Source organism: Nilaparvata lugens, chromosome 12 (assembly GCF_014356525.2).
Source record: "Nilaparvata lugens isolate BPH chromosome 12, ASM1435652v1, whole genome shotgun sequence".
Classification (NCBI taxonomy): Eukaryota; Metazoa; Arthropoda; class Insecta; order Hemiptera; family Delphacidae; genus Nilaparvata; species Nilaparvata lugens.
Genome location: NC_052515.1, coordinates 15,832,476 through 15,846,720, shown reverse-complemented (window position 1 = coordinate 15,846,720; position 14,245 = coordinate 15,832,476). Strand labels below are relative to the sequence as shown.

At 31.9% G+C, this 14,245-nt stretch overlaps 1 protein-coding gene across 2 annotated transcripts in view; it reads left to right on the top strand.

Annotated features, from left to right (window-relative positions):
* Positions 1-14,245, top strand: part of LOC111056143 (UHRF1-binding protein 1-like) — a 101,694-nt gene that overhangs the window by 3,969 nt on the left and 83,480 nt on the right. For both annotated transcript variants that reach the window (XM_039438929.1, XM_039438928.1), the window contains exons 2-4: positions 4,069-4,270; positions 9,221-9,412; positions 10,981-11,206. In XM_039438929.1, the coding sequence (XP_039294863.1) occupies positions 4,069-4,270; positions 9,221-9,412; positions 10,981-11,206 (620 nt within the window). The remainder of the gene's footprint in view (positions 1-4,068; positions 4,271-9,220; positions 9,413-10,980; positions 11,207-14,245) is intronic.

Here is a 14,245-nt window from a genome sequence, read left to right as displayed (position 1 = left end):
GTTTATCTTTCCTCCTCCATTTATTTTTTTCTCAATTTGATTTGTTTAATCTAGTAATTATTCAGCGTTGTATTGGAAGGTTGAGTGTAAGAGAGGGCCGGCTGCGCCCTAACTCCGCCCTCCTATAGGTAAAAAATAAAGGCAGCGATTCTATTCTATTAAGAAATTTCACTTGATTTGTCTTCATCTCACTTATTTCTTCATCCTCTTGAACATTCTTTTAATCCCTCACTCATCCCTTAAAAAAGACATTTATCTATCTATCCATTCCTTCTACTCAATTTTCCATTCACTGTCATTTTTTCATCATTCTCTCTCTTCTTTACGAACATAATTCTCAATTCTCACGTATTTCTTCTTCCTCTGTATTATCCTTTCCACACTCACTCATTTGCTCTTCCTATTCCATTATCCTCTTTCCTATTTTTTTTTATTCCTCCCTCCACTTATTACGATATTCCTTTTGATTTCTCTTCCGCCTCACATATTTCTTCTTTCTCTCGATAATTCTCTCACTCCCTCACTCATCCCTTCCACTCAATTTTTCACTCTTTCATTCTTTTCAGCATTCTTTCTCTTCTTCTCCAAGAACATTTCTCTCTCTCACTTATTTCTCCTTCCTCTGTATCATTATTTTTACCCTCATCATTTCTCTTTTCTATTCCATGATCCTTTCTCTTCATTTTTTCTTCTTATTTTTCTTCATCTACCTCATCTTTTCCATCCTCCACATCCACCTTCTTCATCCCTTCCAACTCTTCTCCTTTTCTCGTCCTTTTTCATTCTCCCACATCCCTCCCTCCTTTCCGTTGGTTTTTCTCCTTCTGGTATGAGCTCTTGTCTCTGGCTCGATGTCATTTTCAAGTACTGCTATGAAGGCACTCTTGTCAACATCTACACGTATGCTTGTCTATATCTATCTATTAAACCAAGTATTAACTTCATACCTGTATACTGAACTCTTATAGAGTGGCATGTATGCTAGTCTATACCTATATATCCAACCAAGTATTAATTCAGTATACCTATATATAAAACTCTTTTAGAACGGCACGTATGCTAGTTGATATCTTTTTATCCAACCAAGTATTAACTTCATACCTGTATACTGAAATCTTATATAACAGCATGTGTGCTAGTCTATATCTATGTATCCAGCCATGTATTAACTCTGTATACCTGTATATAAAACTCTTATAGAACGGCATATGCTAGTCTATACCTATCTATCCAATCAAGTATACTAACTCTATACGTATACATAGAACTCTTATAGCTGCACTTTGGCAGGAATCAAGTGTCATCGAGAAAGCCGTTTAAAGTCCTAGTCAATTCTTTCTGAGGTTAGAAAAAGGTCTTGTACTCCTCGGATTTGTGGAGAATCAATGAACGTGAACAAACTCATCTTTACGAGTAGTTCTATTTCCACTCTTACTTCAACTGTCACGATTCAATACTTCTGAATCCCTCTGTTATTTCATGCTTATTTAGGGTAAAATTCGTTTCAATTTTTATGATTCTACAATAATATTGTCTCGTATTTTTAGAGTGAAATTTTTTCAATAGATTGAGCACTGTTGTCAGAGATGTTGTTAAATTGTTTCACAATGAAAGTCGGCGAAGTGGAACTTTCTACTTGACTTCCCACAATTCAAGCCAACAACAATAATGGAATTAAAACTCAAAATTATGTTGTCTATTCTATTGAAATGTTCATTCTACTTATATCGAATATATCTATTGTAGAATAAACGTTTCAGTAGTATAAACAACATGGGGAGTCCGAACTGGACGTTAAATCTGCGAAAACCGTAGAAATCAATCTGAAAAAACAGATTGACTTGTCTAAAAAGTGTCTATCCCACATCTGAGTAGAATGTACAACATATTGCGTTTTTATTCCATTTGAAAATGTTTTCCCTCTAAACCCTTTTAAAATTAAAGCGTACATTTTATAATTACAATTAAATAAATTATTTGAATCATCAATCTCAGTCAATGTTATTAATAATAATCAATTAGCATGAATAGAAGGTTTAACAGTTTTAGCCTTGATTTTACTAATATTTTTTTGCATGATATTTTTGAGATTTATGTGGAAGTAGGCCATACAACGAGATATTTAGGCCTACGGTTGATAAATTTATATTATTCTACCTCTTCCCTCTGTAATCTCTCAACGCTCTCTGACCATACAACATTTTCACATTATTTTTATCAGCCAGAAAGGTCAAGATGTTCGTTCAACTTTCAATAATAATAATAAAATTTTGATATCATAATGTCACTCCAGTACCGATACTGTTTAAACTGTTCTCGTATTGTGAATATTTTCAATTCAGTAATAATAATATTTATGATTCAGCTTGAAAGAGAGCTAGTTCAGCCTTATCTCATTTTACAATATAATTCTAAAGAATTTCAGGAGAGAAACTGTAATGAGCTGTGCCTATTGTTTGTCTTTAATACGGTAATTTCCATGAATGAAAAATTTCCAACTTATTAATTCATTCCCAAATCATTAATGCTAATATTTTGCATTCATGTGAAACATTCATGATGATGTATCAACCTTATAATATAGGCTAATACAGCATTTATTCAAAGAATCACAAAACTAAACATTAAATTATACTAGATCTGATTCCAAAACAAATGGCCAAAACAAAACCAAAAAACAAAAACAAAACAAATGTAGGCCTACCAAAACAAATGGCCAATATTTCTTTACTTAATGAAAGTTCCATCAGGTTTTTGTAAAAAAAATTAATTAATTCAAAAATGGAAACTTCGGTGTGGTGCACTTGACCAAAAAAACAAATGACCTCTAATAGTTTATGTAAAGTTCTATTCGATTTTTTGAGAAAAAAATAATGTTAATTGGTTGAAAAATAGAAACTTCAAGTGCACCACCATCTCTTGAATGATTTTCTGTAAGGTTTACTAAAATTTCAGAACTACAAATGGATATGTCTATTCGAGGAAAGTGAACTGCTCTTAATATGAATAGATCAGACATAGATACATAACTGGCTTTACTTACACGATTTTCAAATTTATTGGAGAATATTTAAAGACTTTCAGGCAACTCGAGAACAGTGTAATGGGTAAACATTATTATTTATTCCATATTGTAAAATCATGACTTTGAAATATAGGACAACAGGCTAATGCCCAAAACTGTTCCTATTTCAATTCATATACAACATTCCAAACCTGGGTTATGTTATATCACATTAAATAGTAATTTCGTGCATTTTATTTCAAATTTGAAAATATTGGTTGTGCATAATTTATTGTAAGGTTTACTCCTGAATATTTTATACTTTGCTCTTATTTTTTATTCAATGGTTAAATGAATAGTCCGATGTTTGTAGACTTCAATAATGATGATGAACTATCTACATCAACGTAGAAAAATCAAAGAACTTTTTAAACATCTTTTATTTTTATAAAAATAAATTATCATTATTATTTATGTTTCAATAAAGTCATTTTTAATTGTTATGCGAATACAAGTAGCCTTAAACAAGAAAGAACATTATGGAGTACGGTACTCTATTTGGGAAATTACTTTTAAATTATTCCAAATTAAAAATAGTTTTATTATTATTTGTTATTGAGCAATTATTCAAGTTATGTTAAAAACTACGTGTCACATTTTCAGAGATTTACATTCCAAAACAAATTTGTAATTTGATAAGTAATCATTATGAATTTCCTAAAAAAACCATAGTAAAAATAAACTATTAGAATTGAAGCAATAAAATCCCCCTCTTCCACTCAACCCACGAATGGGGTCAGTCTAGTTGACTATTCAAATGTTTATTCTTCTTGAAGATAGAATGAAATTAAAATTCTCAAGTAGCCTTTTAAATTGGTTTATTGATCAACCACAACTTGTTTCGAGGTTGAGTGGTAGAGAAGACTTGAAAGTTTTATCTCCGACAGATAAAGAATTTTTTCATTTTCATGTTTCAACCATTTCGAAAGGGTATATGAGAATTTTTATTCCATTCAATCAATTATTGTCGTGCCCTTATAAGGAAAAGTGCATTTTTTTTGCAGGTACATGAAGAACCTGTCGGCCGATCAGATAAACCTGAGCACATTCAAGGGCGAGGGGGAACTGAAGGACTTGCAGCTGGATGAGATGGTCCTAACCGAACTGCTAGAACTTCCCTCCTGGGTGCAGCTCACATCAGCCTGGTGCAATAAGGTGTCCTTCCGCATACAATGGACTAAACTCAAGACTGTGCCAATATTTTTGGTGAGTGACTCTTTTGGATATGATGTTAAGAGTGAAAATAGAATGAAAATGAAATTTATTTCTTGAAATACAGTACTGTAAAATTTGAAATTTCAAGTTTTTGTAAATAAATTATTGGCCACATTCCACATAAACCAGTTGCTGTGATTCAAAGAGAAAAAACAGATATTCATTTATTAGGTCTAAATTATTACAGCATTGGCAAGAAAATGCAGGTGCTATCCAAACCTTCTTCTCCCCATAAATTTAGTTCATTTAAATGATGGGATGGTTCCATTAACCCAAGAACAGGCCTAATAGGTCTATGTGGACAATTATTATTTCATTATTTGAGTACAGAATCTTTGCTAAGCAGTGCAATTGTACTCAGATGCTAACTATATAGTCTAAAAATATTTATTTATACTATCTTTAGATACCAATCTTTATGATTTCTTATTAGAATGATAAGATTTATTACTATTATATAAACTTATTATATTACTCCAAATGTCATGATGTCTTGAGTTTTTTTTAGACTGTTGTTATATTTTTCATTTATTACTAAACAAAAATCCAAATTGAATGCTGTAATTCACCCCGAAGACTTCTGCTACTGTAAATATTGACAACACGGTAAACAGCTAGATGGAAATTCGATGAGCGCTACTATTCAAAAATTATTTGTCAGCCCGGGAATCGAACCCAGTACCTCCTAATTGCCGGTCAGAAATTATATTTTTGTTGCAAGCATTATTGTGCCCTGTTTAAAATGTTACAATCATGTATAATTGTGACGAGATAAACTCAATTCAATCACGAGAGAAAGTTCGGCTGACCTTTCAAATTGCATGCTGTGCTGCGATTTCAACCTTTTTTCATGACTAAACTATCTATTTAGTTGCATTCTTATATTATTAAAATTTATAATTTCAATCGTTATCTGTTTTTTAAGCTGTATTCATTCCCACATATTAATATCAGTGTGTTGTCGGGTACAGGGAAAATATTATCTCATGAGTTCTAATGGGACTATTTATGCTCGCTCAGTCGGATTTTGTTTAGATTTGAGGCAATTTAATTAGTGGGAGAATCAATAGAGAAACAATATGGTAGTTATTTTTATTCATAAAAATAATATTTTTTATTATGTATTCTATAAATACATAATTTATTTATGTATTAGTTATTTTTATTTATAAAAAATAATTATTTTTTATTATCTATTCTCTATGGTATTATTTATCGATAGCCACAAATATCGTATTGAATAGAATAGACTAAACTGAAGACTGTTAACAGTTTTGAACATGAACTTGGTCATGTCTTATATTTCCGGATTAACCGGATCACTCCCGGTTCCAGTTAGTTCACATTAACGAGATTATTTCGTGGAATGATAGAATAGATTCATTAGAAGTTGCAAGATAGAAGTAGTTGAAGTAGAAGTTATTATTTTTTTGAATTAGTAAAGTTTGTTTGCAGATAGCTTTTGCTTAGATTTAAGGCAATTTGATTAGTGGGAGAATCGATAGCATTATTAAATAGGCTATTAAGCATTATCAAGCATTCCTGGCCGGCAATTAGGAGGTACCGGGTTCGATTCGCGGGCTGACAAATAATTTTTGAATAGTAGCGCTCATCGAATATCCATCTAGCTGTTTATCCTGTTGTCAATATTTGCAGTAGCAGAAGTCTTCGGAATGATTTACATAATTTAATTTGGGTTTTCGTTTAATAATAATTATAATTATTGAATAATTTCCCTCGGTTTTGAGACGGACATTAAACATCGGGATAGAGTAATATTTTATTTTTGAAATTTAAAAACATTCCATAAGATGTAGACAACAATAAGCAAAAGAATTAATAGATTCTAATCAACCTACTAGCCTACTTTAAAAATAATGCTGAGCTCGTAAAAACTTACCTTATAGAAAAATGATAAATTAAACTCAATTAATTATCCTAATTGGTTTACATTCAGGTTTTCACCAATTAGAAAACTCCTTCTTTCAATTTTATTTTCCAGTAAATAATTGATAATATTGACTATTCTTATCGACTTTTCAATTATGCAAGCAAATTGATTGATTCAGGTTAAATGTAGGCTATTCATGTTCCAATTTAAAGCGGTCTATTATTTTGATGCGTAGTATCTACTTTCACAGATAGCTCTCAAACTTTGAGGCATGTGAAATAAATTTGAAAAAAACGTGTTCTAAACGAGTTTTTGCTGGAATCTATTGCCAAAATGACCCTGAGCTGCGAGACGAACAAAGTATTGGACTGTCGCCAAATTCTTAGGCTTGACAGCAAAATCAAAGGCATGCTTATGAAAAAATTGCAAACTGCAGTTTATATTTGACAATATTGTATTCTATCAATTTTCATTATTATTCATTTTTTGATACAATGTCGGCTATTCATTTCACGCCATTTAATTCCGTCTGTTATGTTTCGTACATTTTGTACTCTATAAAAGTGAAATAATATTTCAATCACTTCTTTATAAATATAATTCATCATTTCCATTAATTTTAGAAGTACATTCATTATATTCAAAATGCTATATAAAAATACTGGGTTATTATATTTCATCTAATACAAAGTAATAAAGTAAGTGTATAGGCTACCATATTATGATACTTTCAGAGAAAGACGATTTTCAAATTTGTACTTCCTCAAACTTGAGACTTCTCCAAACTACGCAAAATGTCCTTCGCTGTCTTTCGACAAAAAATTAAGCAATTTATTTATTGTTTTTCATCCACTTGGGAAAAAATTGACCAAAGTTAAGAATTAACGTGAGTTGTCGTTACGTTTCTGCAGCTACAAAAACGGAACTTACTTGCCCTGTCAAATTTTTATTATTTTCAAAGAGAGTCTTCCATTTTTTTCTAATCATGTTTCTTTATTAGACCAATGAACTTTCCTCATTGTCTACTCGTGGAAATTCAATTTCAGTTGAGATAACTTTCAATAGTTGAAACATTAATATTGAGCAGTAGGTAGGAAGCTTCAACTAAAAAAAAATCGCTGCTCGTAACTCAACACAAACAACACGAGTGTTGATACTAAATTTCGTTTGATGGTGAAAAGAGATCTTAAAGAAGACCACAGATAATGAGATATGCAATGAAGCAGCTGTTGGTGATATTACTTCATACCGAAGAATGATTTATTGCCGTATACTGTTCTAGCATTACTAATCATTTTTGAATATTCATAACCAGTCTCTGATCTTCAATTATTAGCATTTCTGTTGTTGTAATCATGGGGGTACCGTAATGCTTCTTTCAAATCAACATAATCCTATGTGTCCTACTGCTGATAAAATGCAATTCAATTCAGTCATAATTGTAATAGGCTATACATAAGTTAGAATTGTTAATAATCATACAAGGTTCACACTTTTTTATAAGGAAATGTCAAATAAAATAAAATTAAAAACTGAAAAATAAAGTTCATGTCTATTGAACTTCAGTAAAGTTTGCCTCATGAATATTTTTTCAGACAGTAATAATATTGAATTATCACAAGTATAATTAGACGGTATGTTTTGCTCTATATTGAATTTAGCTAATTATAAGAATGTAATTTTCTTCTCTTTTTATAATCTATTCTTAATAGAATAATAATGAATCATAATATTCATTTATCCAAAGCTTTCTAAGTAAAGTAATATTTTCATTAAAAAAACCGTAGTAGGGCAAGAAATTGTAGTAAGGCCTGGTTGACTTACGTATTGGGTTTACCGTTTACATAATGCTAGTTAGAATGCAATTAGCTTGTTCCTAATTATTTGCACTAGGCCTTAGCTTCTTGTTCTGTTCAAAACTGCACTTAAGATTCACCTTTAAATATTGTGCAAATAAGTATTTGAAAAACAAGTAACTTGACCAAATTACTAACATTCCAACTGGTTTTGTATGAACTTTGTAAGCCGGTCAATAAATGAAGAATTATACAAGAGTATACAATGTAAAGACTATTATCTTACTGGTTGAAGAAATTCATCAAATATACTGAACAATTATAAATTATTTCAGCTATGTATTTAAAAGATTGTCTTCAGCTTCATAATGTTGGCTTACGTTATTATTGGCTTTAGCTTCATTATGCTTTATTTAAGATTGATCCAATACAGATTAACCTTTCAGTAGATCCAAGAGCGATCGTATTATAGTCAGTTTTTCAATGTCACTTTTTTAAATTCGAACTCTGTGTTTTTATGAAGTACACTAGAGATTGATAATGATGTAACAACCGAAACTAGTCTAGTATCTTGATTTGTTTCAGTAAAAAAAAAGTAAATTCGTATGGCTTTTGTTGGTGGGGAGTCCCTTGCGGGAAGGTCCTACCGCCTGAAAATATAATTTGAGCCGTCAATGGGCCTTACGACTGTCATACTTCAGCCGGGACCGACAGTTTAACGTGCCCATCCGATAACACGGGCGTGATTTAAATTAGTAAATTTCAGTAAATTATCTAGTAGTTTTGACAATAACTTATTATAGAAATTTGTGAAAGAAATGTTACAGGCTCAGCCTAGTTTTTCTTCCATGGTCATATAGTGTTTGTACAATAAGTAAATAAAAATATCAGGTCTTCATTCATTAAATTTATACTGTTAGGTATTTTATTACTATCACTGTTTATACTAGTAGCTATTCTTAGCAGTAGTATTTTATGTTGTACTGGCAGGTAACCCGTGCTCCAGGGTCCATTTTAAAACGTGACAAACTGAAAACATGACGTAATGAAATCTTGAATAATTGAAAATAGGCCTATAACTATCCTCGGTTAATTAAGAATCTATATGCAAAATTTCAAGTTAATCAGTCCAGTAGCTCAGACGTGATGATGCGTCAAACGTAATTTTCCTATACCGTACGTCTTTAAGCCAGCTCTTTCCTTTATTATAGTATAGATTAATAGTATTTTCATGATGGAAATTGATTGTTGTAGGTTCTCGATGAAGTGAAAATAGAAATAGAGACATGCGAAGAGCTGCGATCTATGTCGTGTCAGCAGGGACTGTCCACTCTAGCCAATAACGCCAAATACAGTTTCATTCACAAAGTCATCGACGGCATGACTATTCACGTCAACTCGGTCTCCATCACATTCAACAGTCCTGCCTTCATTGCCAAAGTACAGGTAAGCTTAGCTAATAACTAATCAACCTAATTAACTTCATCAATCCATCATAGAGCCAGATTCATAGTTTAGTTGTAGATAAAAATTGAATGGAATGGATAGAAATATAATAGAATTGAACAGTACAGATAAGATGGCTGTTACTTGAATATCATTTATGATTAAAAATTTAATGGAATTGATAGAAATAAAATAGAATTGAACAGTACTGTACAGATAAGCTGGCTGTTACTTGAATATCATTATTATATCAGTTATGAATAAAAATTGAATGGAATCGATATAAATAAAATAGAATTGAATAGTACTTGTAAGCTAGTTGTTACCTTAAATATAATCTATAAAGTGGAACCTCGATAATCCGTCTCCTACCGGAAAGATGGCCGAAACACCAAAAAGAGGACTTGTGTGGTATCATTACATTTATGTTATCTATTATGTCCATTTACATAAAAACAATTTTCATTTAAGAAACTGAGAAGTAAGAAGAAGAATAAGACGACAGACAAAAAACAGAACAACAACAACAAAATTAATAAAAAGACGCAGAAAAAGATGTAAGAGAAGAAGAAAGACTATGGCCCGGTTCCACAAAAGACGGTTAAATTTTAACCGTGATTAATTCCACGAGACCTTTTTGATAAGACGGCTTCTCTGATTGGTTCTCGTAGAATAAATCACGGTTAAAATGTAACCGGCTGTTGTGCAACCGGCACTAAGAAGAAGTAAATTGTTGTATCAAGCAATAAAACTGCACTAATATATATTTAACGTGCTTTAATTAATTAATAATAATTAATATTCTTAGGTTGGCCACTAACGGTTGAACGTGCATGCACATACAGTAAATCAGCAAGAGACTTCTAACATGAAATAAACAACCAATAACAATAAATAAACCACTGGAATATTACAATTTATATTGAAAGAAAAATAAACAACGTAAATTATAAATACAAAAACCTAACCTCAAAAACTTTGTTCGGGGCGTTTCGCTGTGATAACAGCTGTAATGACAAAAACAATGAAGTCGAGTGTGTTTGTGCATGCTCGTTCAACCGTTAGTGGCCAGCCTCTTATACTATCAACTGTAAATAATATTATTAAACAGCCATAAAGAACATGCAATTTTGATATATTTTAGGAGCCAAAACTCCGTTTGCAATAGTAATACAAAACTGTTTGAATCTATCTTGTTTCGTCCAAAATTGGAGTTATAGCCCGTTTAACAATCTTTAGCCGACTTATCATAGAGTTGAAATTAAAAAAAAATTTTTTGAGAAATGTTTTCAAATTGCAAGCAATTACTATTTTGAAAAAGTTTATTCCAATGATATTCATAAATTGATGAATTTTCTTTCCTGTCTAGTTATTGCAATCTAGCCTAAAAAGGTTATTGAACATTTTTTTCTTATAGCAAAGAGTTAAATTAATAATGTAGGTAGTTCTAATTATATAATAGGTTGTCCTCACCAAGAAGTAATGAATAAGGAATAACTTTTATTTCTACTCATTTTTTAAATATTTTTTTTCATAATTCCTTCAGTTATCATTGTTTATTTTCACAGATCCTGAGGATAAAGGTGCAATCGAAAACGCCCAAATGGCAGGACAGTGATCTGAGGTATACAAGGCTAAAAGATATGCACCGCAATCAGATCATGATATTCAAAGAGATCGAGTGGCAAACTCTGAGGATAGAAGCGAGTTCTATCAGTGACAAGAATTTGCCGCCTTTGCGACTGCTAACCAATACCACAAGATGTCGAATCACCATTAAGAAACGGTTATCAGGTATTTATCATGTGTAAAATATTTAAAGCAGTAAAACAAATCAATTTCACAATCTCATTAACAATTATTTCTTTGGAGGCTTAATTGATTGATTGATTCAGTCACTTGAAAAGGGTTGAAATTGCAGCGGCCTCATGAGGTTTGAACAATCATCTATTTATATTATAATAGGATACCGTCGCTTAAAGGAAATTTTTCATGAGTTTTCAATTTGATAAATTTGTAAATTATCACTCAATAACTCATTACATTTATTGGTCATTTGTATTCTAGAATATTCTGTTTTTTTAATAAGTTTTCACCTAAATTTTTAAAGTCTTAGATCACCCAGATAATACAAGGTGCGCCAGAGAAACTTACTTATTTGAAAGGTCAATAAAAACAAAAGTACTTTAGATATTGTTTTATTATTTTTTTATATGAGAATACAATATCTCAATTTTTTCCATGCAGTCTTCAAAATGACATCAGACCAACGGCGAACCCCATTGCGCATATACTGATGAAGTCGATTTTTAAAATTTCGTTGCAGTATATCAATCGGTATGTAGACAATGGCGTCACGAATTTTGTTATTGAGGTGTGCTATGGTCCGTGGTCGATCAACATAAACCAGAGATTTTGAGGAAACGCATGTGGAAATGAGCCTTGTCACTAAAAAAATGATCGCGTCTTCAGGCAGGTTGTCAATCGCCATATCACATGCATTTTGACGGGCAACAAATTCGCTTTTAGTCAATTCTTGAACAACAGCCAATTTATAGGGATGAAGTTGAAGGTCATCATGGGAAATTCGTCGAACAGTGGAGTCAGAAATTGCCATAGCAGCTGCGTGTTTGCGAGCCGAACGCCGGGGAGAACGCACAACTGACTGCCCCACTTTCGAATGAGTTCTAATGGTTTTTTGAAGTCCATTTCTGGCTTTAGCGACACTTCCACACTTCTGAAATGAGTTAACCCACGACAGAATCAAATTATAGCCAGGAACGAGTCTGTGGGGAGGAATTTCAAATCGAGCGCGGAAGGTGATCGACCATTAGAAAAGAAGCTCTCAACTGCGAATGCCCGCTGCTCTCTAGACCAGAGCATGATGGCTATTTACTTGAGGGAGTATAAATTTGGGAACCTCCAGATGCGCCCCCTCCTACCTCTCTACACGACCAATTCAATGCACGGGAATTTTTGCAAATAAGTAAGTTTCTCTGGCGCACCTTGTACAATATTTCATTATTCATGCTATAGATATATTAATTCAAATTGAGAGCAATTTCTAATTCGCAATCAAAAAATTTTTCTTTAAATTCCATTTTCAAATTCACGCAACGTTTCATTCTTTCCTCAAGCTTTTGTTCATTACAGATACAATTGAGCCAACATCTTCTTTCCTTGTATTTCACTCTTCATCAGTGATAGGCTATAGTATGTTGAGTAATTAAATAGGAATAATATTCTCTTTAAATGTTTCCTTAAAATTTTGAATAAATTGTTATTGTGTACAGTTTTATAGCTGCTCATCAATGAAATCTTCAATTTAGTTTTCTCGTTAACATTTTGAGGCACATTCGTATCATGGCTGCTCATCAGATCTATCAAATCTCTCATAGATGCAGAAAAAATAAATTTCATCTTCCAGTTTCATTCTTTTTCACTTATTACCTTCTACTAAATGCTGAATTTCACCAACCTCCAGTCACTCATATTTTCCTCAATAATGTAGTAATATATTTTTGACAGTTCATTCAATGTAAAACTCAATTTATTTTCCTTTACACACATACATAAAATACAAGTAATATTAAATTACAACAATAACAAACAACTAGCAAAATTAGTACAAAAAAACAAAAATGTCCGTACAAGATGCTAATTCAATATTTGGTGTAAAAAAAAAAAAAAAGGGGTGGGATTGGAGCTCTTCCAACTATGGTTACCCATGTACTAGGAAGGCTTTCAATCCTTGAGAGGGAAAAAAAGGATTAGGAAAAAAGGTGAGGTGGGATGATAGGATAGTTAATTTAATAAAGAAAAATAAAAAAAAGGTCCACACTAGATTGGTAAGTGAGCACACAAAAACACTAAGTTCCTCTTTTACATTGTTTAATTTACAGGTAGAAAAAATAGTTCGTTTTAATCCAAATACTAATATCATGTTTTATTTTTTTAGTCAATTTTGCGCAGCAGATATATTCTTCAGGAATTTTATTTATCAATTTAGTGCTTAAATATATAAGTTGTCTTCTGATGGTTTCAATGTTTGTATTGTACATAAGATACTTATTTGAGGAGGGTCTCAGATTGTACAGGTTATTGATTGTGTTATTTGTGCAAGGAAAATTAGCTTTATGTTTGATTATATATTTCGCTACATTTATTACGTACAACTGCCTAACTGTTAACACATTAAACTCTTTGAAAGTCAAGTCGGTTGGGTAAAGTCTGGGTTTATTCAAAATTGTTTTGATTATTGATTTTTGAACTATGAAAAGCTCTTCTAAGTGAGAATTATAACAGCCCCCCCATACGGATATACCATACTGAATTATGGACTGGACCAGTGCAAAGTAAACCATTTTTAGATGTTTTGAGTTCAGGATTTTTTTTGCTTCGTAGAATTTATAGGATAGATATCTCATTCTTCTGCAAATAAATTTTATGTGTATGTCCCACTTCAAATTTTCATCTATTTGGACACCTAGATATTTGGTACTTTTGACTCTTTTTATAGTAGGGCAGGTGCAGTTATTGTTGCAGTTTGAGTGGAGTTTCAGATTTAAATTCTCATCGGGTTTACCAGTTGTATTGAATGCGAAGGTGATGTAATTGGTTTTTTCAATGTTCAGGCTTAGGGTGTTTCTGTCCAACCAATTTTTTATGAGCAAACAGTTCTGTTCTGCAATTTCATGTACCCCAGTCCAAGATTCCCCATGGAAAATAGCTGCAGTGTCATCTGCGAATGATATAGTTGTGGCGTTTTTTAATTTCAGCTTTAATAAGTCATTGACATATAATATAAAGAGGATTGGTGATAGTACCGTTCCC